Below are 27,771 nucleotides of genomic sequence, written 5' to 3'. Positions count from 1 at the left end.
AATTCGATTTAATAAGAATCTGACTACTCTAATATATAGATGTCAAAAAAATGGTCTGAAAAAAAGAATGAAATATTTTTTTTCATATCAGAAGTTAGCAACAATCCTTAAAAATTTCACATGTTACTAAAGTTAAGTATTTCTTTATTTCCTTTCTTGTTAAAGATGATGTCAAATATAGAAGACATCGAGTTGACATTCAAAATCAGTTCAAAATCTTAAACTAAAATATCAAAATGCCTTTGCCTCGAGGTGAATGCCAGCTTAACTATGCGCGCGAACGTATGTGGGAACCTGGCTACCTCAAGGTAAATTTTAATAAATTTGTACTTTTTTACATTTAAAAAAATCTAATCTTTAGGCCAAATGTGCGGAGTTGGGCTTAGAAAACGAGTTGCGATTGTATCGAATACGCCTTTGGAAGAGTTACCTATTCTCTTTCTTTGTTCTGCATATTTTCGTCACGACTGTGCACTGTACGCTGCTGTTAACTACCATTGAGGTAAGTTGCTTAAAATAGAAATGTATTGAATTGATAGCCAGTTGACATCGAAATTAAAATTCAAAGAAAACAAAGATTTATAGGCTGAAAAGCTTTTACCAATCCTACGCAAACCATTAGTGATTCTCCACCGTGGTTTCGGTGATTACGTCTTTCAAGCTTGTCACGTTGCGGAACGCCTTTAATCCCATGATTTGTTTGCCAACAATGTTATAAGATGTATTTATTAAGAAGATATACAAAATTTAGTCCAAAAAGTTGATGTCACAACTTTTGTGGTCGAACGTGTTATCGTCACTGTATTCTTACCTCGTTAAAAGGGGGTTTTGTTTAATATCAGATGTTTTTGTGTTTAACCTCATTCATATAACTTATAAACATTCCCAAAAGTCAACGAATTTAAATTTCTTATGTGAAACTGTTAAAAACAATTTAAATGATTTCAAGACCCTAAAAAAGAGTATGGATACGCACCAAAAATATTAGATGTCCTTAGCTGATAAATGTGGAGTTCTGAGAGCTTACACTTAGAGCCCTTTTTGAGAAACAAAAAAAAAATCTAAATAAAAGTACTTTTATCCATACGGTGGTACATATTTAGTATTTGTATTTGTATTTCTTATATGTATTTAGATGTTTAACATGGTTAGAGTTAGATTTTGCAATACCTTCCTAGATTTTCAGTTCTTCGTGTACATATAGTATATAGTAGTCGCTTTCGCACACCCTCCTGGTACGTTTCGCCAATGCGTGAACTGCCGTCCACAGTTTCAAATAATGAATCTAAAGCGGGATTATTACATTAACCAAATCAAAATTAGATAAATGAAATTTCCATTAAGTTTACCAGTAAAAGAGAATGAGGGACAAATAGGGGCAAATAGTTTCAATTATTCTTTTTTATGTAGATTTCCCGGACTCACTCTCACGGGCATAAGGAGACCGAACTTCACTACGTTTCTTCCGCTCAGATTTATCGAGGCCCCATGGTCCCCATGGAACTGACCCTCAAAAACTTGAGGTGTTTTTTATTACAGCCACATGTTCTTTCACGTTTGTTATTTATTTTTCAATACTAAGATCTTAGCACATTCTTAAAGCGTTCCTTTTTTTGAAGGGTCAACTACTTCTATTCCCTAGCCCCGAAACGTATTATGTCCTTTGGGGAAATTCCGCAGAATCGCTTTATTTGGTCATTTCAATTCCAATTGATATTGTCTCTCAATTTTCCCGTACCACTTATTTCATATTTAGGCTCAATATTCAGTCCACCAAAAAGTCGTCTAAAACCAAAAACGTCATATTAAAATAAATTACATTAATTTTTCGGACTGCAACAGTCTTTCTGCAGACAAAAAAAAAAGAAATACTATTATACCGCTCAAGGAATAATTATTTTTATTTACTTTTGTGAATTATTTAATTGTGACTTGAAAATACAAAGCAATATTTTAATACTATCAGAATTTTTTAACTCGCAATCTATTCTTATAAGAAGAGGCGATACAGGGCATAAAAAAGCAAAACAATATATTTATAATGTAGTTTTATTTTATTTTTTCAAATTCTTTTCTTAAGACGTTGGGTCCTTGATAACTAATGCTGTAACAGTAGTAGCTATTACAGCATTCTATTTCTAGTCTTTTTTGTGTGGATATGTATCCGTATAAAATTGCTATGAACGCTATAAATTTGATATGTTTTCGTATCAAACGTGAACAAGTTGAACATCGAAATGTATTAGAAAAAATATGGCCGCCTTCGTATTTATTGAATAACCCCATTTAATTTATAGAATATACAAAAACTAGCATTATGATGTTATCGATCTCTGGTAATACTAAAGCGTGAACGACGCGGCTAATCTTTATTTTTTCTGATCTCGTAAGCTGTGGTTGGTTGTGATGTGCTAAAATAAGAGAAACCATAGTTCAATACAAAATACGCTTATTTGTTTCATTAAAACTTGGATTCCCAACAGTAGTTTATGTGTATTCATGGTATTTAGAACGGTACTTGACACATTTTTGCACTGAATTGCCACGGCCACTTTAACTTTCGAGTTTATCTTATTTTGCCAATAGTTAGTATCAAATATTCAATTGTATACACGTGATAACCGCCTAATTTTAATTTATTTACTTCTTGAACAGCAAAAAAATGCCCTACACTTTGCTAAAATTTTTTTATCGAGTTCAGGAATAGGACTTTTTGGTGATGTTGCAAATCTATATAAGTTTAAATACATTTGTAAGTCCTCAAAACATGTTTCTGACGGTCATAAAAAAATATTTAAAAGTACTTATTTAAGGCAAATTTTAGTATTCTTATACAGGAAGCAGAAAAGTAAAAACTGATTTGTATTGATATTACAAACGTGTCACTGCATACAATTGAATGTTACTAATAATACTATTAAGGATGTGGTTGTTGATACACTCCTGCCCATATTGATACGACACCTCGACAATTTTAGTTTCGACCCTCGTAGGAGAATGGGAAAGCAAAAGAAAGCTAAAATGAGTATGCAGAACGAAAGCTGTATTAATTCTGCTTTAATTCTGATCTTCATATCTCTGGGTTCCATTTTTCTATGCCTGCAATTGTAACAAAATTATACGACACTTTTCAATTTTGTTTGATTTAAGTAATGTTTTACTGTTTAAACTGTCATTTAATAATTAATTTGGCCACCGTGAGCCTTTCCTACCTCAAAAAGCCTTTTAGGCATTGAATTTATCAAATTTTTTAATAAATTTATATCTAAAAGAGCCCATTACACTATGGTCCAAAGGGCCAAATTTTTGGCATAAACTCTAAAAATGATCGTAAGATTCTGAAAATTTGCACGAATATCAGGGAGGATAAAATAGAATTTCAAAAAAAATTTTGTGTTATTCTGACAACGCCTTCCCCCCGCCCCTATACAACCGATATAAACAAAATTACACTTATGTCGTATTTATTCGTATAAATAGTAAAGTCGTCTTATATACAACCCCAAAAATAACACAAATGAACGCTAATACATTTATAAAATATATTTTTATCATTAAATTATTAAACTAATTTTCATTTTCAATTTCTGAATCCAAAATAATCTTATCTAAACAAAAAAAATCTTCTTCGTCTGTTTCTCCATCCGACATTCCGGTCATATATAGCTCTGGATCAGGAGCATCAAGTAAATCAATGACTTCTTTGGGAAGGACCTTTTTGTATTTTTTTTTCCTTTCTTTCAAACAAATTGTAGAGAGAAATGGGTCGGAAGAGTCCAGTGCTCGATGAAAGACGTCTTCAATATTTGCTAATCGGCTGCATTTTCTGGCATGAGACTTTCGATCGCTCTTGTATAATTTGTTTCGCGCTTCAGATGCATTTTCTCCAAGCACACCAACTGGAACAATAAAATGGGTTATAATTTGGTGTCCATGTACCAATATTTTATAGACGGTTGGGGACATTGGATACCAAGAATACAGTTTCATATATAAATAAGTCAATAATATGCTCAGAAGAAATAGCTATTAAAATAATATAAAAATTATAGATGAGTTTATAATCCAAATCCAAGATAGCCGAAAATTGTAGACTATTTGAGAATGCCTGTCTTGCGGTATTTCCGTCATTACTATTACCGCTTCCATTTTGTTTTGGTGTATCTACATTAAGGCCAAGCTCAATCCATTCTCTTGAATACTTTTTTTACGCAAGGATACTTTAAGCTTTTCATCTCCTTTGACGTGCCATTTCTTTACTTCAATTCTATAGGAAATTCGCAGAGCAAACTCCATAAACCGTATCCATGCATGTAGCGGACTCACCCCATATTTTAAATTTTCTGATTTCACATTAAAAATCGGCGAGTTAAAATCAGTTGTTTTAAGCAATTGAGTAGGCTTTGCTCCACATATCGGACATGATTGGCACGAATTGGTTCCGGTTACAATGTTTAAGACCTTAGCATCGATTAAAGTCATATGATTTTGGTATTTTACAGTTATTATATTTCTTTTGTAGCTATAAGATAATACGTTTAGGTTTTCTATTTCCACATCCAGATTTTTTTTCTCTTTTAAAATCAGTGCAATACTTTCCTTCTCGAACTCAATTTTCAAAGGTCGACAAAATCTCACTGACTGTGGAGTCCTATTAATCCAAATAACCCGATGATGCTGATCTATTAGCTTTAACGGTATAACAGTGGTGACAAAAAGCGAATGATCTAAGCCAACAGATTCATTCAATTGAAATCTTTGCTTATATGTGCTGTGTCCAGTAGACCCATCGAACCCATAGCTCACAATTAAAGTGCATTCTGTTGCATCTGGCCAAATATCAAAAACTTCCTGTTGCATTTCAAGTATGCGGTGAGCTGTATGATCTAGCAAATTTTGGAATGAGACTTCCGCTTTCTTTTCACAGATTTTAATTTCCAGTGGTCTGCATTTCAATTTGGATTCGGCGATTTGATTATATGAAGGGAAAATAGCACATCCTTGTTGCGTATTTAGTGCTCTTATATTCAAATATTGTTGCTTTGTAAATCCATTTTCAATAAAAAATGCCATTCGCTAATCTGCTCTTGAAGAGATCAGTTGTGTCGCGGGGAAAAAAAAAAAACAAAGTGCGTGCTTACGCGTTATTCTTTTGTTATCTATTCTTCGTGTGCTAAAAATAGCACAGATCATAAAAATTCGGACGCTGTCTAGCGCAGTGTCGGCAGTGGGACAACAACAACAACATAAGTGTAGTGCGACAAGACTGCATTTGTGGCCCGCTAGGGCATCGCTGTTCCCCTCACACTGCGCGCAGCCGTACAAGAGGGGCAATAAAAGCAGTGATTGACTTACATTCGACTTTGCATAAAATCGAGAGAAATGGCAAATACCAGAGAAACAATGCTTCTGGGCGAAGCTCTGAGAAAAGCCGTCATGGACGAGGTGATTCCAGGAGAGTTAACCCTGGCAGAAAATCTGGCCACTAGCGGCGAGCTTAACTCATATGGTATAGCAGTATCAAGCAGTAATGCAGCCTGTATCACCAGTACTCTGACAATAACTCACAGTCCAATATATACCTACACTACATCATCACCCAGCATAAGCAGTGGCATGTGCTCAACGCCTATGCCTCCTAAAGCATTAAGCACTTCTATAGACTTCCCCCCTCTACCGGGCCTCAATGAATCTGATTCACCCAGATGGCAAAAAATCCAGAGCCAGAAGAGGAAGGGGTCATCGAACTCACCAATAAGTCAACGAAAACGTGCCGATATTAGAAATTTAGTACCCAGTGACCCTGTGTCAGCAAACAGGTTCGAAACACTATCAGTTGATGACGATGAGATGGACTGCAATAGTGTGGACGAACCATCGACTAGCGCTGCAGCAGCGGCTTACCGTTCTCACACCGCTTCTAAGGCTAAAGACAGCAATGCACATAACAAGAACGCAAACGTACAAAGTAAAACTGATTCATCTACGGTAAACTCTGCTTCTACTGGTAGTCCAAAACCACCACCAATCGTTCTTATGGACGTGACAAACGTGAACGAACTTCTTATCGCTATCGAGGAAGTTACAAATCTTGAAAATGTTGAAATCAAATCCTCTGTGGGCTCCACTCACAGAATCTACTCCAAAGACGCAAACACCTACAGGGCTGTAGTACGACAACTAAATTCCCTGAAAATTGAATTCCATTGCTATCAATTGAAAGACGAGAAACCATTCAGAGTTGTTGTGCGAGGATTACACCATTCACAGCTCCATGATAAAATCAAAGAGGAATTACTCAGACAGGGGCATAATGTTCTATCAATATATAACCCAAAAAGCAACAAGAGCGGTGAACAGATGAACCTCTTCTTCATTAATGTAGAAAAGAATCTAAATAACAAAGATATACTCCAACTACGATCTCTATGTCGCCAACGCGTCCGTTTTGAAGTAGCCAGAAAAGCACAGGACATAGTGCAATGTCGGAGATGCCAATCGTTTGGTCATACTGCAAGATATTGCTACAGACCTTTTATCTGTGTCTCTTGCGGTGACTACCATAAATCATCAGATTGTCCCAGAAGCAAAGAAGCACCAGCAACTTGCACTCACTGTGGTGAAAATCACCCAGCTAACTTCCGTGGCTGCAAATCCTATCAAAAATTGCTCAAAATGAACGAAAATGTACAGAAAACCCCAAAAGTGAGCATAAACAATAACTCTACACCCAAACATTATGAAAATGGAGTTTCTTATGCTCAAATAGCCAGAAATGCAAATCCAATCACGGAAAAACAAAACAAACGACCAGGAAACCTAACAAATAGGCTACAGGACGCCATTCAACAGCAACATCACTACGGTGCAAAAAATCATGCGCACTTTTTCCCAGATGTGTCACAACAGCAAAATGCACAAGAATCTAAACTAGAAATGGCAGTTGCATCGCTCTCAAAAGCTATCGAGGGTCTATACGCCATGCAAGCCCAGATGCTGAAGATGCTGGTTGCAATTAACGCGCAACTTACACAATGTCCCAAATAAAAATTCTCACCTGGAACACGCGAGGTGCTGCCGGCAAAATGACGGAAATCGGCCACCTTGCGGAGAGAGAGAATATTGACATTCTCCTTCTCACTGAAACGAAGACATCCAACCTTCAACTATTTGGATATGAAGTCTACACTTCAAATCTACCTGACGGCAGCCGCAGGGGTGGAGCTGCAATCCTGGTTAACAAAAAGATCAATCACTTTCCCATCGAGCCAATCGTCCATGCTAAAGTCCAAATCGTGGGTGCCAGAATCCAAACATGTATAGGACAAATATTCATCGGATCAATCTATTGCCCTCCGAACTTCAGCTGGACTCAATCAGAATTTGATGACATATTCGCTAACTTCAACTTCCCAAGGTCATTTATCAGCGGAGACTGGAACGCCAAACATCCATGGTGGGGTTCTGCGATCACCTGTCACCGAGGTAACTTACTTGCCGCAAGCGCCATCTCAATTAACGCCAACATCCTGGCGACTGGAGCACCAACATACTATCCAAGCGCAGTAAATCGAAGACCATCCTGTTTAGACTTTGCAATTTATCGCAGCATTCCACACGACAAGCTAAGCATCAGAGACAGCTGGGACCTTGAATCGGACCACCTATCTCTCATCACTACATTAAAAACAGAAGCCATACAATGCACTCAACGTAGACAACTTCTTAGCAAACACACAAATGTAGCTGTTTTCAAGGAAGAACTATGTAGATCGATACGCCTTAACATTGAGCTCAACTCTGCTGCTGAGATTGACGACGCTGTAGACCTCTTCACTACCAACGTGACAAATGCGGCGAGGAGTGCAAACGTGTACACTGCAAACAATCATGGCAGAGCCCTCATACGCCACTCGAATAGAATTGACCCAACCATTGCAGAGATTCTAGTCCGTAAGAGAGCACTGAGAAGACGTTATATTCGAACGCACAGTCCTGAGGATAAAGCTCAATGGCATAGATGCGCCAGAGAGCTTCACGTTGCCATGGCTGAATTGAAAAATGCGCAATTCGAACATATGCTGACCAATATGGACTATTCTAATGATTCCATTTTTAATATGTGGTCCTTTACCAAAAAAGTAAAAAGAATGCCACAGAAAGTTACGCCTCTGAAGAACAGCAATGGTAACTGGTGTCGCTCCTTAGAAGAGCAAGTACAAACATTTGCGGAACACCTTGGCGACAGATTCACTGCGTTTAATTTCGCATCCGAGGAGGATATCAACAGAATAAACGAAATACTACAGCGCCCTTTCCAGATGTCACCTCCAATAAGACATATCCGTCTGGAAGAAGTCTCAAACATGATACGTACCCTCAAAAGTCGAAAGGCGCCAGGTCATGACCTAATAAGCAACGCAGTACTTAAAATCCTTCCCAAGAGAGCACTATTACTTATCACATTGATATTCAATGCGATACTTAGAGTGCAATACTTTCCCAAAAAATGGAAGAGTGCTAGAATCAGTATGATTCTAAAGCCAGGGAAGCCGGAACAGGATCCATGCTCCTACCGGCCTATCAGCCTCCTGCCCTCTTTATCGAAGGTAATGGAAAGGCTGATAGCTTCCCGACTTATAATACACCTAGAAGACAATGATACTATCCCAATGCACCAATTCGGATTCAGAGCCGGCCACAGTACGATTGAGCAATTGCACCGTGTAGTCAATCACATCCTGAAGGCCTACGACAATAAAGAATACTGCAACGGCATCTTTCTTGACATACAACAGGCATTTGATAGAGTTTGGATCCCGGGACTACTAGCCAAAGTCAAAACAGCGCTGCCAGCCAACCTGTTTGAGCTCATCAGATCGTTTCTCACAAACAGAGATTTTTGCGTCCAGTCCAGAGACGCAATCTCTGCAAATGTTGCCATTGCAGCTGGCGTTCCCCAAGGAAGCGTCTTAGGACCGCTACTGTACTCCATCTTTACAGCAGACATCCCCAAGCCAAGCTATGAAGAAATGACCTACGACAACAGCAAAATGCTGCTGGCCAGCTTCGCTGACGACGTCTGCTTTCTCAGCTCCTCGAACAGTGAGACCGAGTCTTCACAAACGCTGCAAACCTACCTCAACGAATTCGAGAAATGGGCCACGGCGAACAATATCAAAATCAACGAAAGCAAATGCGTAAACGTTTGCTTTACGTTACGCCGAAAAACAACTCCGGTGGTCCACATTAATAATGTGGACATAGAGCAAGCGACTAAGGCGAAATACCTAGGCCTCACACTGGACAAACGCCTAACCTTCCGAGAACATATTGCCAGAGTCGTCAAAATGTGCAACCTAAAGCGGAACCAATTATTCTGGATGCTAAACAAGAAAAGCAAACTATCTCTAAGATGCAAGCGGCACATTTATCAACAAATCATCGCACCAACTTGGAGATATGGAATCCAAATTTGGGGAGTGGCGGCTGCGTCCCACCGAAAACGTTTCCAAACCGTCCAGAACAAAACATTAAGACAAATCACTGGCTGTGAGTGGTTCGTTAGCGGCCAAACGCTTCACAATGACCTAAACCTGAGTCTTGTTGAAGACCAAATATCGTTCTTCTCAAGCAGGTACAACGACCGTCTAACTGCCCACCGTAATCGTCTAGCCCGGAGATTACAGGGGGCTATCCCAATTCGCAGGCTCAAAAGAAGACATTTTGGGCTGCTCCTAAGAGACTAATATGAATATATTATTTACTTGAAACTAGTCGTAATTTGATCTACTCCTATATACCAAGTTGAAAACTAATTATAATTTATATTTAAGAGATTATTTACTTAAGAAAACATTTAGGTTAAAGGCTTTAATTAGATCTGTTCCTGGATTATATTAAATAAAGATGTTAATTAAAAAAAAAAAAAATAAAATAAAATAAAAAATGCCAGTGCACTATCAGGACTTATTGGAATCGGCTCATTCATATTAAGTTTTTTTTTTAAATCATTTATGTCTTCACTGCTTTTAGCTTTCTTTAATAAAAAGGCGATTTCTGGTTCCTTAGACTTTTTTGCTGAAACTGAGGCAGCGTGTAAAAGGAGAGAAGTTGAATGAGCTTCTTCTGAAGCCAGCTCAGATGCTAATTTTCTTTTAAGGCGAGGTCCTGCATCTTCATAATTCGACTTTTTTCTCCCAGTTTTCAAAGTGACTGGTTGCTTGTCAATGCGTATAACCATTTTTGAATCAAGCCATCGTGAGTGAACTGATTTAAAACGCCCTAATACGATTGCATTTCGGTAAGTTTCTCTTAACATAGTTAATGAAATACTTAACTTTATTTAGTATTTCCCCCATATGCTCTTGAGAAAGGTCAATCCTGTCGCTTTCTGTTATTCGTTTTATAATAAAACCTCTAACAGCGTCGTCTTTCCGGTTGCTCTCCTCCCAAACTTCGAGGAGCGCTGCATGAGAAACCTCATAAACACCTGCAACATGTATTGTTTTTTCGAAAAGGGGCAAAAACGGGCAAAAACCATTACATAAAATTGATTTTATAGTAATTAAATGTCCTTTCTTGCAAAAGTAGCTCGGTTCAAAGCTGTGCACACATGTAAGATGTTTTTGCAAGTTGCTCCCATGCTTTCCCTTCAAGACAAAAATAATGCAATATAAAACCGTGGTGCTGCATTAATTTGATAACCTTTATATCATGAATTTCCAAAAATTTTGAACCAAAACAAAGACACACAAACTTTATTCCAATCGAACAAAATGTTTTCTTTGCATTTGACTGACTTTCGTAATTCTCTTTATTTTCCTCGATGTATACATAGTACAAACAAAACAAATTATCTCACTTGTCGTTATCTCACTTCTGTTTTCGTAATGCGCATTATTGCTTCGACAACATTCGATAGGGTTTCGTGAAATTAATTGTGATCGATTTTGAATTTACTTCCTACTTGAATTTATAATTTTTGAAACTTACTCTGATGGAAATTTGGCATATTTTGCATGTTGATATATTCTGGACCGCATTATACAAATAATGCTCATGATCTTTGTTTTGTAGTGTACGCCCCATCACGTGAAACACTCCTATTGCGTCCAAGAGCGTTGCACACTAAACTGAGTTTCTGAGTACTTGATGTTGAGCTTATCACGTAATTTGTGAGAAGCAATCTGATTGGTTCGTCAATTGCCCTATTGCGAGCACTGTTAGAACTGTACTATAATGAAATATTTTATGATTTAAAATCCGAGACTCATTCTCAAAAAAAGAATATCGGTTTCGGTTCCGGTTTCGGTTCCACAGTATGCCAAATAATCGGTTCCGGTTCCAGTTCCGGTTCCATCGAAAATTAAAATTTCGGTTTCGTTTCGATTCCGGATCCGTAAAAAGGAAAGGGTTTCGGTTCCGGTTTCGGTACCGGTACCGGTTCTCTTCAGTCCCTGGAAATAATTACCTTCTTAAGCCACTGCTTCTTAAAATATTTTAAAAAGGGCGAAAACATCTTATCTAAGGCTGTGGCTTGAGCTTCAAGAAGACTAAATGCTTCAACAATCTTGCATTCCGGTAAAAGAGGTAAATATAGAAATTTCATAAACAGCATATACGCATGTTTATTGCACGAAAGCATTTTCTCCAAACCAATAGTTTTGATTGCATTTTTTTTACATGCTTGGGTAAAATGGAACCAGTAAGCAAAGAAATTCATATTTGGATGCAAATTTTTCAAAGCGTTGCGCATGGCCTTCTCATAATCCGATATAAATGATGCACCATTAAGACAGCAAATATTTGAGTCAACATATGTAAATAGGTGTTGGTAACAGAGCTCTGTTTTACGAGTCATCAAATCAAATAGGAACGGTGTTATCTAAGAAATAAATAATAATGTCAAAGAAAAAATAAAATTAAACAAATAATAAAATAATCACCTTTTGTATGTGTTTAACATAAATAAGAAGCAGTTGCTTAAAGTTCCCGAAAGGGCAAACTTTAAATGTAGCATCTATTAAAAAATGACTATTGGCTTGCATCAAAGTGATGACCTTGTCAGACGCAAATACACAATAGGCAAATGAAATTGATGCATATAATTTCTTAAAAAAAACTTTCGGAAAATTTCCTTTTGTCATGCCAAAATGGTTCATGGTACTTTTAATCACGCACGTCCTCGGAAGTAATTGGAGATTTTGGAAGAAAGGGTTGTCTTTTTCGCTGTAGAGTGCGAGTCACCGTATCATAACTTATTTCTATTTCCTCTTCTCCATTTGTTTTTCTAAATTATTATAAAACGAAACAAAAAATATTAAATTCAATTATGTTTATCAATTTCTGAATAATACATACACACACACCGTCATGTTCTTGAATAAATATACATATTTACCATATATATGTATACTAATTCTTGTATGTATGCGTGCACTCAATCACTCAAATTAGTACTAAGTAATACACCTTTTCTTTACATTTAATGCTTAAAAACATTCAATGGAACATCCATGTATATAGAAATAACTACATTGAACTCCAAACCCTGATTAAGACCTTTAACCCCCTAATTCTTGCCCTACAAGAAACACACATAACCAACTTTAACTCTCTACCCATTCCCATTAACTACACACTCTACCAACAATGCTGCACCAACTCTTACGGGGGCGCAGCTCTACTGATATATAACTCAATATCTCAAAGACAAATCTCAATCACCCAAGACTTCGAAGCAACTGGAGTCTCAAAACTGGAGATACAAAACTTAAACTAAACATAATATCAGTCTACATTTCTCCAACTAAGTCCTTTAATAGAAGTAACCTAGAAAACGTCCTCTGCTTCGACAACACACCCACTTTAGTCCTCGGAGACTTCAATAGTTGGCACCCCTACTGGGGCTCTCCTAGCCCTAATACCAGAGGCAATATTATTGCCAAATTCCTAGACCGTTCAGATTACATTTTATTAAACGACAAAAGCCCCACCCACTTCTCCACTCACAACTCTTTCACACATATAGACCTATCCTTTTCTTCATCCACTATAGCCCCAGAATTTCTCTGGGAAACAATAGACGACCTCTACGGAATTGATCACCTCCCTATCTTAATCTCAATGAACCTTAATGCCTCCCCCTCATCCTACACCTCCAAATCCTCCTTTAACTTAAAGAAAATCTTTTCGTATCAATTCTATTGACAAGCCACCGAGCGAAAATGTCAATAAAGAAGCAGCTTTGTTAAGAAAAATTATTATCCACAGCGCGCACCAATCAATCCCCCAGAACTCTACTTTTCAATTCCCTAGAACAGTCCCGTAGTGGAATCAAAACTTATCAGTTTTGAAGAATGCCAAATCGTCTAAATGGTCAATACTAAAACGTAACATTGCTACGTATAATATAATAGAATACAAAAGAGCCAACGATAAACTAAAGAAAGCCATTAGAGAAGCCAAACGAATCTCTATTTTTAATTTCACATCCGATATTAGTCCCTTCTCATCTCCAGCAACAACATCAGACGCCTTTGCGGCCTTTACCCCACAAAGCACATACACTGCATTAACGACCCTTCTTTCCCCACCCCCAGAACATCCCAAAGTGAAATCGCTAACTCTTTTGGACTTGCCTGGTCCAAAGAAGCCGACGACGGTAACTTTTCTCCAACTTTTCGCACTAATAAATTCTTCTTAAACCACACATTAGACTACCAACCCTCCAAAACTGCACTAGAAATAGAAAAGGACATTTCGTTCATCGAATTTAGCAGCGCACTCAACTCCTTGAAAGGCAAAACTCCAGGATTAGATCGCATCTCATACATTATGATCAACAACTCCCCCATATCATTCAAACACAGAGTCCTTAACCATTTCAACTCAATCCTAGATTCCTCAATCCCTCAAGCCTACAAACATAGCCTTGTACTTCCCATCCTAAAACCCCAAAAACCCAAAACAGACATCAAATCGTACCGCCCGATATCCCTAAATTCATGCCTAGCCAAAACGCTTGATAAGATTATCGCCAAGAGACTGTGGTGGTTTGTTTTAAATAAGAACCTAATCAACAGCAATCAGATTTGATTTAGAAGGGGAAGATCTGTTAGAGACAGTCTACTCTTAGTAGACCACATAGCAACAAGATCCCTTTCCCTCAAGAAGCACGTCACATTGATCTCTCTTGATTTCAACATGGCATTTGACAAAATAGGCATCCACTCCGTAATTAACCAGCTGAAGAAATGGAAAATAGGCAAACGCATATCAAATTATGTCCTTAACTTTATGACAAACTGAAAAATAATCATAAAATCCGGCAACAACCTTTCAAGCCTTTTCCCACTTAACAATGGCATACCCCAGGGGTCTCCAATCTCAGTAATTCTTTTTCTCATAGCTTACAACACTCTCTCCCATATTATCTCCTTACACAAAGAAATAAAACTAACAGCATACGCCGATGATTTCCATCTTATAATCGAACACAATAAACAAAAAAACCCCACTACCAACCTCCAAACCCTGTTTACTCAAATAGACGACTGGTGTACGTACTCTGGATCAATTCTATCAAAAGAAAAATGTCAAGTCCTTCACATATGAAGAAAACATAACTGCTCTGCCAAGATCCGTACAGGCGACACAAATCTTCCCAGTACAAACTCCCTCAGAATACTAGGACTTACTATTAACAACTTATACACCTGGAACACCCATATTACAAAATTAAACTATCAAAAACTCTAAATATTATTAAACATCTCTCTTCCTTAAATATAACAGTAACACAACCACTCTTATCAATACTATTAAATCTATCCTCATTTCTAAAATCGATTATTGCCTGCCGTTCTACGGATATTGTCCCAAATCTAAATTAAACTGCTTAAAAACAACAATAAACGCAGCTCTAAGAGCAGCCTTAGGAGCCTACCGAACCACACCAGTAAACAACTTATTACTAGAAACTAAAACAAACACATTAGAACAAAAACGAAACTTCCTTACAGCCAAATTAAGTAAAAATATCCTTTTCACCCACGGCACCCATATAACTAAACTAATAAAGCCACATAAAAGAAAATACAGATACCCTAGTACCATAGACAGAATAATCCTAGCATGCAACCACCTATCCCTCCCCCTTTCTCCTATCCGAATCAGTAACTGTAAAAAATTTAATATGACTACCATACAAAAAGCTATCGACACCAGTCTGTCATCTCATAATAAACAAAATACCCCTGCAACAACTTACCAACAACTTTTCAGGTCCTTACAATCCTCATACCCACAACACAAATTTGTATATACTGACGGTTCTAAGGCTGATGGTATATCGGGATTCAGTATTACTGATGAAAATAACCTTTTAAAATCCGGTCTACTACCAATGTACTCTTCCTCCTATACAAGCGAGATCATTGCCATCCTAGAAGCCACAAAACTTTGTCAAGGAAAGTCTGGAAAACACGCAATCTGCACCGACTCCCTCTCCTCCCTTAACTCGATTAAAACCCTTAATAAACACTCCTACTACATTACATTAACAAGAAACATCGTAACCAAAAACTTCCCAAAAATAAGCCTTATTTGGATTCCTAGCCACATAGGAATAAAAGGCAACGAAACTGCTGACTCATTTGTCAAACTTAGCCTTCAATCCCCCCTTATATACACCCCTAACTACAATTTTACTGACATCGCTCGCCACCTAAAACAATGCTTAGATAATGAACTGATAAAAACAGCATCTCCTTGGTACCAACATGTAAAACCCCTAACATTCCCACACAAACACGAAATGAATAGAAGACAACAAATTATTATTAACAGAATACGACTTGGACACACCAAGTTCACCAATGCGCATTACATTGATAAAAATCTTTCCTCTATCTGCTTCCTGTGCAACATCAGCCCAATAAGCCTAACCCATATTATTACCTCATACCCCGCCCTTACTATCCAAAGAACTGCATCGTTCAACTCCCAAAGCCCTTTCCACATTATATCAAATCCTACTTTAATCAATACCCAGAAAATCTTACTCTTTCTTAATAATTCGAACACATTATATAAGATATAATAAATTGTAAAATATAATCATCACTACTAAATTACCATAAGCGAGCTTAAGGCCTTTTGTTGCTATAGCTCTAGAATAAACCCACTGTTAGCTTAAAGTTTTAACTATAAGTTAGCATTAGATAATAATAATAATAATGTATGCGTGCATGTATGTGTACTTACCTCGCTAGAACATCATCAAATATTTTTTTGGTGTCGTCGGAATTGGTTTGACACTTCAATTTTATTTGCGACAGCACTTCGATTTTTTTCCATTTCATGGCCTTGTGGTCCATGAATATGGTTAATTTTTTCAGGATTGGAAAAGACTTGAGCCCTATCTGCACTTTAATAAACCCGTGCTCTGGAATCCTTTGAACGACACATTCGATTTTAATTGTGTATTTTTTATTTAAATTTGTTGGTCACTTGGAGTATATAATAATTGAGAGCAACCTGCACGGCTACTTTCCTTAAACTCAAATTTGATATTGTCCAAATCCATTTTACTCGCTCTTAAAAAACCGACAACGCACACTTATTGAAAGCCCGGAATCGATTGATTGCATTTTCAAGCGAAGATCAACGAAAATTTTTCGCACACGCTAATTCCGTTATTTCTATTATAGTATTACACACTGAACAAAATTTCTATGACCCCAAAAAATGCATGTTTATTTACTGTTATAGAAATTTGTTCAATATAATAGAAATAACGGAATTGGCGTATGCGAAAAATTCTCGGTGATCTTCGCTTTGCAAATGTATATATAAATATTTATATATATATATAATTTCCCAAATTTTTTAAAAGTGTACTTAACATACTAGCAAAAAATGGGATACCAAGAACTTTGCAATTCTGGCGCGTTCTCACTCATACATATGAGTGGGTACATACTCATCAGTGCTGCCATCAGGTGTGACCAGATTAAGCAATAGTAGTATCGCCTATTTCCACTGCACCAAAAAACCTCGGTTTTTTTCGTTCAGGTCGAATGATACGTTCGCCCAATGTAAAAACCCATAGGAAAAAAAGTCGGTTCGAACGTAAAAGAACTGAGTGGCAGTGGAAATAGGCTATACTCAACAACAAGAGGCGAAACCAGAACGTATAGCGGTAATCGAGCTTGGAAACTAGCCAAGTGGTTATAGCGCGCTGGTTATTTGAACAGATTTCTGTTAAGGTCGCTGTCTCTGCTGTTCAATTTGAGCGTCGAAAACCCTCATATATTTTTGTTGAAATAATTATACATGTGTATGTTCATACGTATGTTCAAATACATATAATTACATATGTTAATAACAAACATATATGCATGTATATGTACGTATATATTATACATAATACATTATTCATTCAAGTGTAAGATGAGTCTCTAATAAATCGGCGAAGAAATGTCGTTTTCAAAACGTCAAATCTCCGCGCGGAGATATGTCGTTATTGTTCAGCGGAGACATTTTGCGCGGAGATACATATGTCGATACCCCGAAATTTCGCTCACATTAAAGCCTGCATCGTTGTAGGCTTTAATTCTACCTTTCTCGCCCTCAGACAATAAACGCCCAGCCGGCATTTTATTCAAAATTAATTCAATTGATCTCAGAAATACTATACAAAGTAATTTAAACCACACTTGTCGCTCTAATCAAACAAAATTGAAAAGTGTCTTATAATTTTGTTACAATTGCAGGCATAGCAAAAATGTAGCTTTTGAGCTTTTGTTACCGCTACTTGAAAACGCAAGATGCAACCAGAGATAAGAAGATCAGAATTAATACAGCTTTCGTTCCTCATACTCATTTTGGCTTTCTTTTGCTTTCCCATTCTATTACGAGGGTCGAAACTAAAATTGTCGAGGTGTCGTATAAATATGGGCAGGATACAATCTACAATTTTGAATAAGAAATTAAACATTTGTGTTGTGTTATGTTTGGAGAAACTTTTTGAATCAAAAAATTAAAGTTTTTAGGAAAAGGAAAAAAAATAAAAAAAATTAGATTTTCGTTCGGAATTTTCAAAAAGTACTGAATTGGTTAAGAAAAGTAGTGCATTATTCAAACGGCTTTTAAATTTCCTATTCTATTAATGCAAAAAGGTCAACGAAGCAAGTTCAAGTTACGAGTAATTTAACGTTTGTTTCGTCAAATTACTTATTTCGACTAGTGTACAACATTACACCACGTTATTTAGTTTCCCAATGACGTTCAAACCTGAAATTGGTATATAATTATTTCATTTAAAAGTTTGCTAAGCAGTGAAAGAGATGTTTTCGACCCCACAAAGAAAAAAATGTATTCTTGAACATCGTTACTAGACGAGTCTGTTGCAGGCAGTCGGAACGAACCAAATTGCACAACTAAATCTTGCTTTCCTATAACAAAAAAATATTTATTCAGTGTTTTTAACATATCTTATCTCTTGAAATATAAATTGTTTGATACTAGAATTTCGAATGCCTTTTTTGAAAAATTTAGCTTTACGCTTTTGATAAAGCGAAGAAATTTGTAAATAGCTTTCTTATAATTGTTACACTCTTTGCGATGAATCTAACCTTTTTACTCTACGTTTAGTGGAAAAAAATATGTTTTAACTTTTATCCAACACGTTATCGACAAAAACTGTCACGTGCTGTCAAATCTAAAAAAATATGTAGATGTTGTTTATAAATCGTGCTTTAATTAATTTTCATAGAAATGATGATTTGATGAAATGAAATGGTTTGATTTTTCGAAGGTTCAATGAGATACAACAACCGTAATTTTCTCTACTCAATAAATTAACTTGAAAATATATTTGGGTTATAACGTTAATGTGATGCGCAGAGTATTTAGCTTTCTGCAAAACAAGATAAATATAACTTTATTCATGAGTGAAATCCGCTAAAAGTACTCCCAGAAAAAAAGGATAACATTTTAGATCACGCATGATTTAAAAATTAACATTTGGACTAAAAGATCATTTATATATACAAATTTTGCGCATTGGCTAAAAATATTGATGTTTGACCTAACCAAATAATAATTGTATTTATTATATACATTTTGGCCAGTAGCAAAAGATTATAAATACTTAAAATTTTTAATTGTTGGCAGCCTTTCAGAGAATAATAACTTCCATACCCGTCTGTAAGAAAATTATTGTCAAAACTTAAAAAGAAAATCTTAGTCGCTGTTTTCCGCCAATCGGCATTTTTAATAATATTATTTTTAATAATTAACAAATAAGTATGATGTTTTAACATTATCTTTTTTGAGCCCTACAAATTTTATCGTGGGAAATCCCAAATTTACAACGTAAATTAATTAAACATTTGATATATGAAACAAACAAATGAATGAATGAAGTTTGCAGCGCAGTGAAGGAGACGTTTCTGACCCCTTAAGTATATATATTCTTGATCAGCGTCACTAGACGAGTAGATCTAGCCATTTCCGTCTGTCCGTCCGTTTCTACGCAAACTAGTCTCTCAGTTTTAAAGCTATCGGGCTGAAACTTTTCCAAAAGTCTTCTTTATATTTATTTATATATATAAGTCTTATAGCTCCTATAGGAACTATCGGGGAAAAAATTTTAAAAATATTATATCTTCGGTGTTTTTTAACATATAACCTTCTAAGCTTGGAAATAACATTTTTTTTTTAGTTCTGACTTTCGAATTAAATTTTATCAAAATCTGAAGACTATGTCATATAGCTTCCATATGAACGATCGGAAAATTAGTGGTGAAATAATATAACAAAAAATTATAACTTCGGTGTTTTTAAACATATTACCTTCTAAGCTTGGAAATAACATTTTTTAATTAGTTTTGAATTTCGAATTAAATATTATTAAAATCGGACTACTATATCATATAGCTTTCCTAGGAACGATTGGAAAATTGGTGGGAAAATAATTTGAAACAAATTATAGCTTTGGGGCTTGTTGACATATTTTTTTTATACTTTCAAGAATTTCGAATTCAATTTAATAAAAATAGCCCACTCCAGATGTCAAAATAATGGTCTAAAATAAGGAAAATTTTTTTTGTAAAATCGCTGAAGTCAGCATGGGTCCTTAAAAATTTCACATGGTGTTACTAAAGTTGATTATTTTTTATAACTGCAAGGGTATACAAACTTCGGCTTGCCGAAGTTAACTTCCTTTCTTGTTTTATATATATTTACCTTTAAAGCGGAGGTCGATTGTCCAGTTTGATGTGTCTCTTACCGTAGGAAGTTCCTTGGTCCTTTTATTAGTACTGAGTGTTAATTTCTGCGATGGCTTTATTGCGAAGCACACTTGGTATATGTTTTTTAGCTCAATGGTTGCCTCCCTTACTTTGGTACTCGCAGGTAAGTCCGCGTTATCTCCCTTTAATTTCACATGCTAAAAATGTTCCTAATAGATCTAACAGAATCAATTTACCACCACTACGTTCACAACTGGCTGTTGGGTACTTTTTACGACACCTACATCGTATACATGATATACATCTTCCTGCCTATTCACTTCTTGAGCGGTGCAGTCCTGCTGGCAGTACTAGTGTCAGTCCTATACATTATATACTATGTGCAATTCCTGTCCGACGGATTCATCCAATTCGTGTCCCAACTGTTTTCCACCGGCGGAATGTCAATGGACTTGGTGCACTATCTGTGCCTCAATCTGGTGGGCATATTCTACCGCGTGATTAACGACACGGTAGTGCGCTCCTCGTTCCTGGACCGGCACCAGTACATCAAGGAGGAGCTCTGGCTGCGCAACGCACGAATCCAGGAGAAGCAGTTGCTGGACTCCATCCTGCCGCCGCAGATATCGGAGCCCTTGCAAAAGGACATTCAGAACCGGATTATCCTGACCAAGCGAGGGGTCGGTATCCGTTCCTTGAGTGCTTTGGAACGTGCCATGGCCATCCAGATCCATCCCGATGTCTCCATCTTGTACGCAGATGTGGTGAACTACACCCACCTGACCACTACATTGACGGTGGAGAAGTTGGTGAAGGTTCTGCACGACCTTTACGGCAGATTCGATTTGGCTGCCTTTCGCTTCAAGGTGCAGCGCATCAAGTTCCTGGGAGACTGTTACTACTGTGTGGCGGGATTGTCGGACCCCGATCCCGATCACGCGAGTAATTGTGTGGCCCTAGGCCTATGTATGATCGACGAAATCATGGAAGTACGGTAAGTAACCTTATATGGGACTATCAAATACTTCGAATACCAAATACAATACCACGGAGATGAAGATATGCAGCGAAGCGATTCTTCACAATTACACACCTGCCCCGGCGCCACCTAGCCTCGATTTTTTGATTTGCTCCAAACTTTGTAATGGACAATCCGGTTTTGAACATTTTTGACATGAAACTAACTGAAATAAACTTGCTCTAGCCCAGAACCTCAAACATCTTCATGTCGAGTCCCAGCTTCTAGCGCTTATAGTTTCTGAGATCACAGCGTTCTAACGGACGGGCAGGCAGACGGACTGACATGTATGCATCGACTCGGCTAGTGATCCTGATAAATAATATATATATACTTTATAGGGTCGAAAACAATTCCTTATACTTGTAAAAAAAATATTTTGTTAGAACATTGGATTTTAGTATCCTACTTACGTCCAACTTTTTGTATTCATTGGTTATGCTTTCCTAGTGACTTGCATGACTTGGACATAAACATGCGCATTGGAGTTCATTCGGGGAATCTGTTCGCTGGAGTCATTGGTGAAACAAAGCTTCAATTTGATATATGGGGTAAGAAGACAAGTCTGCACCACGAATTTTTGTGGCAACCACTTTTTTTAGGATTGGACGTCACAATTGCCAATATTCTGGAATCCACTGGAGTAGCGGGATTCGTGCACATCAGTGGTGCAACCTTGAATAATCTGAGTGAACATCGCTACGTCATTGAAGATGGTCCTGAAAAGGCAAGGCATCATCCTCTTCTGAGTAGATACCGAATAAGTACATATATAGTTCGAAAAGACCTGCAAGAATATGGGGATGAAAGTGACGAGAGTTTTGGTGAACTACATGCTGTCTCCCTCTTTAATATAAGATCAAGACAAAGGCTAAGTAATAAGAATAATGAAAGCTTGAAAGCGATTTTCAATGCTGAGCTGAGGGAAGAGTTCCGAAAAATGCCGGTCAGTGCATTTAAGTAAGTATTGATGCTCTCAGTTTGAAAGAAAGTCAACAATCTTGGGTTGAGGACACTTTCTCCAGGGTCATGATAAAAATCTTTTAATCGCTCATCCCACATTTTCCTAAAGAGTTATTAAAAAGAATGTTAATGACCTATCATGATCCTGGCCCCTAATTTGACCAGTTCTTTAAAGTTCAACCTTTTTGGATTCATAATATTGGAGATTTCATATTAAGAAAGATTTTAAATAAATATTTGTATCCTTGTGACTTGTAGAGTAATCTAGAGATTCTAGCGCAGGTCTTTTTTTCAGCAGGAAAAATGGTTCAAAACAGATCATCCATTAAAAAATTTATAAAAAATGTACCCAGTCTCCTTGGCTAAGTAACGTGTACTTTCCTTCCGTAACGTACTTTCCTTCCTCTAAATAAAGTATACTCTTCTGGGTCGCGCCCCGACACGGTAGTATACTCTTGTCGCAGGCACGGTGACGATGGTTACTGCGGTACCGGACCACAGGCGAAACGGGTTTGCGCTGAGGTTAACGAGCTCTATTCCTGGAGCTACAAGCTGCGCTAATAACTTATTTATTCTTAAGTACTACTTGTAACACTGAAGTTTAGTGTAATGAGCAGAGTTTTAAAAACCTTGGGTACAGAGAACACTACTAAACACTACATTTCTTGGATGTCCTCCTGAAGATTTGCGTTTACGGTTTCATCATATCTTAAATCGATTACAACTTACTATTGTGGGCAAAAAGTAAGGTAAATTTTCAATTTAAAAATCGCAGGCTTTAGGCGGACTAGTAATTTTTTTTTTTGAGTTGGCAGGAGTGTTAATATCATCTGGCGGTAATTTTATGTCAATGTAATATATTTACGCTTGTGTTTACCAAACGTTCAAGAGCGCATTTGCCGATTCTTACAATTTCTGATTTAATTGAGCAGAGAAGTGCCATAAAATATTGTTTGCGGAATAAAATTTCGACTACGGAAACGTTGAGGATGTTGCGCAAGGCCTTTGGTGATTCTACCATGTCCCAGAAAAATGTTTATAAGTGGTACAAAGAGGGTCGGGAACGTGTTGATGACTTGGAGCGCTCCATCGACGTCAACAGATGACCAACACGTCAATGAAGTGAAAGAAATAGTGCTCAAAAATCGTCGGTTGTTTGTTAGAGACCTTACTGATATGATCGGAATATCAGAAGGATCTGTGCAAAAAAGTCATCGCGTTGATGTGTGTGAGGCGCTGAGACTTGGATTTATGCTTACGACCCTGAAACAACAGACCAATCAATCGAGTATCGTGCTAAAACCGAGGCTAGACCGGAAAAAGCACGTCAAAGTCGTTCAAAAATCACGGTTATGATGAAAGTTTTTTTCGATTTCGTGGAGGTGTGCACTATGAATTCCGTCCACCTGGCCAAACTGTTAATAAGGAATGTTAATCCAGAACTATGGGCCAACAACTCTTGGTTTTTGCATCACGACAATGCACTTTCGCACACTGCACTCGTTCATCGTGACTATTTCGCTAAGAATTCGACGCGTTTCGTTCCGCAACCACTGTATTTTCCTGATTTGGCTCATTGTGACTTCTTGCTATTCCCAAAACTCAAGAGACCACTCCGGGGAACGCGTTTCGAATGGATTGAAGAGAAAAAAAAAAGAAGCGGAATCGAGGAGGGAGCTCATGGCTATACCGGAAACGGACTATTTGGCGTGTTTCGAGGATTTGAAAATTAAACATTAAACTTTATTTCGTGTTGTAATTGGACTATTCACCGGCGATCCTACATATATTTCAGTCAAAATTTTGGTTCTATATGTTAGAGTCGTCCGATTTTTAATAAATTGAATTCGAAATTCCTTAAAATACTTATAATTATATTCCTAATATTATAAGATAACATGTCAAAAAACCCCAAAGCTATAATTTGTTTCATATTATTTTCCCACCAATTTTCCAATTGTTTCTATGACAGCTATATGATATAGTCGTCTGTTAAAAAATGTTATTTCCAAGCTTAGGAGGTTATATGTCAAAAAGCACCAAAGCTATAATTTGTTTCATATTATTTTATGACAGCTACATGATATAGTCGTCCGATTTTGATAAAATTTAATTCGAAATTCAGAACTAATTAAAAAATGTTTTCCCAAGTTATAAGTTAAAAAAAACCGAAGATATAATTTTTTATAATTTTTCCCCGGTAGTTCCTATGGGAGCTATAAAATATAGTTTGTCCGATCCGGCTGGTTCCGACTTGTTACTACCTGCAATAAAAGGAAGACATTTGGGAAAGTTTCAGCCCGATAGCTTGAAAACTGAGAGACTAACTTGCGTTAAAACGGACGGACAGACTGACGGACAGACGGACATCGCTAGATCAACTCGTCCAGTGGTGCCGATCAAAAATATATATCATTTATGGGGTCGGAAACATCCCTTCACAACGTTGCAAACTTCTGACTGAAATCATTATACCCTCTGCAAGGGTATACAAATTTCTGATACACCGAAGATATAATTTTTGCATAATATTTTACCACTAATTTTGCGATCATTCCTATGGCAGCTATATGATATAGTCGTCCGATTTTGATAAAATTCAATACGATAGTTTAAAATCTGAGAGACTAGTTTGCGTAGAACCGGACGGACAGTCGGACATGGCTAGATCGTCTAGTGACGCCGATCAAGAATATATATACTTTATGGGGTTGGAAACGTCTCCTTCACTGCGTTGCAAACTTCTGACTGAAATCATTATACCCTCTGCAAGGGTATAAAAATAAGAATGAAATAATTTTTTTTTAATATCACTGAAGTCAGCAACAATCCTTAAAAATGTTACATGGTGTTACTAAAGTTTAATATTTCTTATAACTGCAAGGGTATACAAACTTCGGCTTGCCGAAGCTAACTTTCTTTCTTGTTTTAAACTATTATTCCTTTGGGGACTTAAACTCTATTTTCATCAGGTAGAAACGGGCGGACGGGCATGGCAGGTCGATTTGTAAGTGATGCTGATTAAGAATAAACATACTTTATGGGGTGAAACACGTCTCTATCCCTGGGTTGCAAACTCCTAACTGAAACCTAAAAAAAATTACTTTTATTACACAACTTGTTACAATAAGTCTTAACTTATTCAACAAATTATGAATTACGAAAAACATAAATGTTTTAAAAATTTTTCCCTCCCGTATCAAAGTCCTAAAACCTTGTACGGCATGTATAGACAACAAGGAGTAAAGGTGCCACTCTATCACCAGTTGAACTTCTGCCTGAAATACCACGACCCCGATGTGGAGAAAGCATACCTGAAGCAAACCGATTATCTGTTTAAGTACAGCATGCTTCTATCCTTGTGCGTTGGGTACTGTCTGGTGTACATTGAACTAATGGACACTAAAATAATATGCCCCACGTGTATGATTTTGCCCGCCATAGTGACGATAGTGCAGACCATTTTGACCTTCATCGCGTGGTACAAAAAGATTTGCTGGACCAAGTTTGGCAACCTGCCTCATAACTACAGCCGCATCAGCTGCATTATATTTCGTGTGCACGAGAAAATCTTGAGGAGTCCGAGCATCCGCATTGGCATATACCTCTTCCTAGTGATATCCGGATTTTCAGTAATGTGTCTCATTGTGGTGAGTATTCTTGCCGATCAAAAAGACGAACAAAAGTTAATTGAAGTATCAGATGTCCTGCAACCGCGAAGAGTTCGAGATGGCTTTTATCGAGGAAAGACTCTTTCACTATGAGCAAGATACAAAGATATGCTTCCACCCCTGGGTTGCAACTAACATGGTCTCCCTGATGATTTGCCAGACTTTCACATTCGCCAGTATTCCGATCGTGGTGAAGACTACAATGGCCATTTTGGAGACGATCGGTTACTTGGTGATAATTTTCTTCCAGTTTGAATTCGTCTTTCATCACAGCGTGACGACGAACCCCAGTTTTCCCGCAGAGTACGCACATGCCCTGCTAATATGCATTACCCTGCTAACTATGGTTGTGAAGGAGCGCCAACTGGAGTTCACCAATAAAGTAAACTTCCAGTGAGTCCGGGAGACTTTATGCCACAAACTTTCACTTACTCTGATTTCTTAAGCTGGCGCGTTGAGTTAAGGAAGAAGGAAGCTGACGCCAACTTAACAAACCACTCGATTATTATTATCCTTAACAACATTCTTCCCGCTCATATCGGTAAGTCTCCAAACGGTATAAAATCATAAACTGTTGTAAATTATCCTCTTTATCATGCAGTCGACGTTTACATCAATTCACTAGCCAAGCACGAACTTTACTATGAAAATTATCAAATGGTTTCGGTTATGTTTGCCATGTTAGTAAATTTTGAAATGGATCTTAGAAGTTTGCGGATACTGAATGAAATTATAGCCGAATTCGATATGTTGGTAAGGCAGATAGTCTTGTTACTATATTGTACCATATTTAATTTAAATGCATTGATACAGTTGCTGTTCTACAAGGAATATTATTCGGTTGAGAAAATCAAAGTAGTCGGGTGCACATATATGGCAGCTTGTGGACTAGACCTCAACTTTGCCGGTACCACCAGCAAAACAATGAAAAATGACGCGAACTCGACTGGTAAGAGAAATCCTATACCAGACCAACTAATGACTTCCAAATTTGTTGCACTTTAGGGACCGTCGACGGGAGTAATGTACGATTTTTGATAGAGCAAGGCGTAAAGGACCGCGAGGAAGTGGTCTTTGTGATGGCTTCATATGCCCTGGATTTGATGCGCACGCTGGCAAAGTGTAATCAGGCATACCAAAGCATTCCGGGAGATCGGAATATTACGGACGGGTCGATAGCCATCGGCATTTCCAGCGGAGAGGTTATGGCCGGTATAGTAGGCGCTTCGCAGCCGCACTACGACATCTGGGGCAATCCGGTCAACATGGCCTCAAGGATGGAGACGACGGGATTACCGGGCAACATCCACGTGACAGAGGAGTCCGCTAGAATTCTTCACGAATTCGGCATCGTCTGCCAATACCGCGGATTGACTTTTGTGAAAGGGCGTGGAGAGATCCCGACCTTTTTAGTGGGAATTGATGACAGCCTAAACTTTATCACTACGGAGCCGAAACGAGTTCCCACTCATGTTGAGCGCAGCTCAGTTGTATCAATGGAAACCACCTTTTCTAAACCAGATAATTTAGATGGTCTTGGTAACATTTCCAGACAAACCCTACAAGATATTTAAATGGGGTTTTAAACCACTTTTAATAAATTCTACTTCATATGATTGCTACATTTCTCGTTTCTTAATAGATTTCTAACTTAGAAAATACAAATTTTATTTAACGAAGACCCCTAGCAAAATATCAGTCGTATGATCCCGATCTGCGTCTTTTCAGAACTTTTTTATTATACCCTGGCAGAGGGTGTATTGATATTGGTCAGAAGTTTGCAACGCAGTGAAGGAGGCGTTTCCGATCCCATAAAGTTCTTAATCAGCATCACTAGACGAGTCGATCTAGCCTTGTC

At 37.5% G+C, this 27,771-nt stretch overlaps 1 protein-coding gene and 1 long non-coding RNA gene across 4 annotated transcripts; one reads left to right on the top strand and one right to left on the bottom strand.

Moving 5' to 3' along the window:
- The first annotated feature begins 115 nt into the window (after positions 1 to 115).
- LOC108025772 (adenylyl cyclase X E-like) lies at positions 116 to 27,535 on the top strand. Of its 3 annotated transcripts, XM_044094242.1 has the most exons (12): positions 116 to 308; positions 362 to 502; positions 20,265 to 20,424; positions 20,478 to 21,255; positions 21,730 to 21,830; positions 21,882 to 22,239; positions 25,448 to 25,892; positions 25,945 to 26,306; positions 26,360 to 26,454; positions 26,515 to 26,666; positions 26,727 to 26,862; positions 26,919 to 27,535. In XM_044094242.1, the coding sequence occupies exons 1-12, from the start codon at positions 237 to 239 to the stop codon at positions 27,485 to 27,487; spliced, it is 3,369 nt and encodes a 1,122-aa protein (XP_043950177.1). In that variant the 5' UTR covers positions 116 to 236; the 3' UTR covers positions 27,488 to 27,535. The 3 variants fall into 3 exon arrangements, with proteins under 3 accessions (XP_043950177.1, XP_050740749.1, XP_043950178.1); XM_044094243.1 differs by lacking the exon at positions 116 to 308 and having other exon boundaries at positions 415 to 502; positions 20,305 to 20,424; XM_050884792.1 differs by lacking the exons at positions 116 to 308; positions 20,265 to 20,424; positions 20,478 to 21,255; positions 21,730 to 21,830; positions 21,882 to 22,239 and having other exon boundaries at positions 405 to 502.
- On the bottom strand, positions 10,840 to 12,332 carry LOC127010603 (uncharacterized). Its single transcript, XR_007763336.1, has 2 exons — positions 11,949 to 12,332; positions 10,840 to 11,887 (listed from the first exon to the last, which is right to left on the bottom strand). It is a non-coding gene; the product is annotated as an uncharacterized LOC127010603 (long non-coding RNA).
- Positions 27,536 to 27,771: the final 236 nt, after the last annotated feature.

Source organism: Drosophila biarmipes, chromosome 2L (assembly GCF_025231255.1).
Source record: "Drosophila biarmipes strain raj3 chromosome 2L, RU_DBia_V1.1, whole genome shotgun sequence".
Classification (NCBI taxonomy): domain Eukaryota; kingdom Metazoa; phylum Arthropoda; class Insecta; order Diptera; family Drosophilidae; genus Drosophila; species Drosophila biarmipes.
Note: the sequence above shows the minus strand (reverse complement) of the source record. Positions and strands in the feature narration are given on the sequence as shown.

What these genes read in the sequence shown, in the direction of transcription:
- LOC108025772 (XM_044094242.1), top strand. Translation starts at nt 237, where the DNA reads ATGCCTTTGCCTCGAGGTGAATGCCAGCTTAACTATGCGCGCGAACGT. An exon ending in GACGAAATCATGGAAGTACG is followed by an intron (nt 21,256 to 21,729) that starts GTAAGTAACCTT and finishes ATGCTTTCCTAG; the next exon opens with TGACTTGCATGACTTGGACA. An exon ending in CAGTAATGTGTCTCATTGTG is followed by an intron (nt 25,893 to 25,944) that starts GTGAGTATTCTT and finishes TTGAAGTATCAG; the next exon opens with ATGTCCTGCAACCGCGAAGA.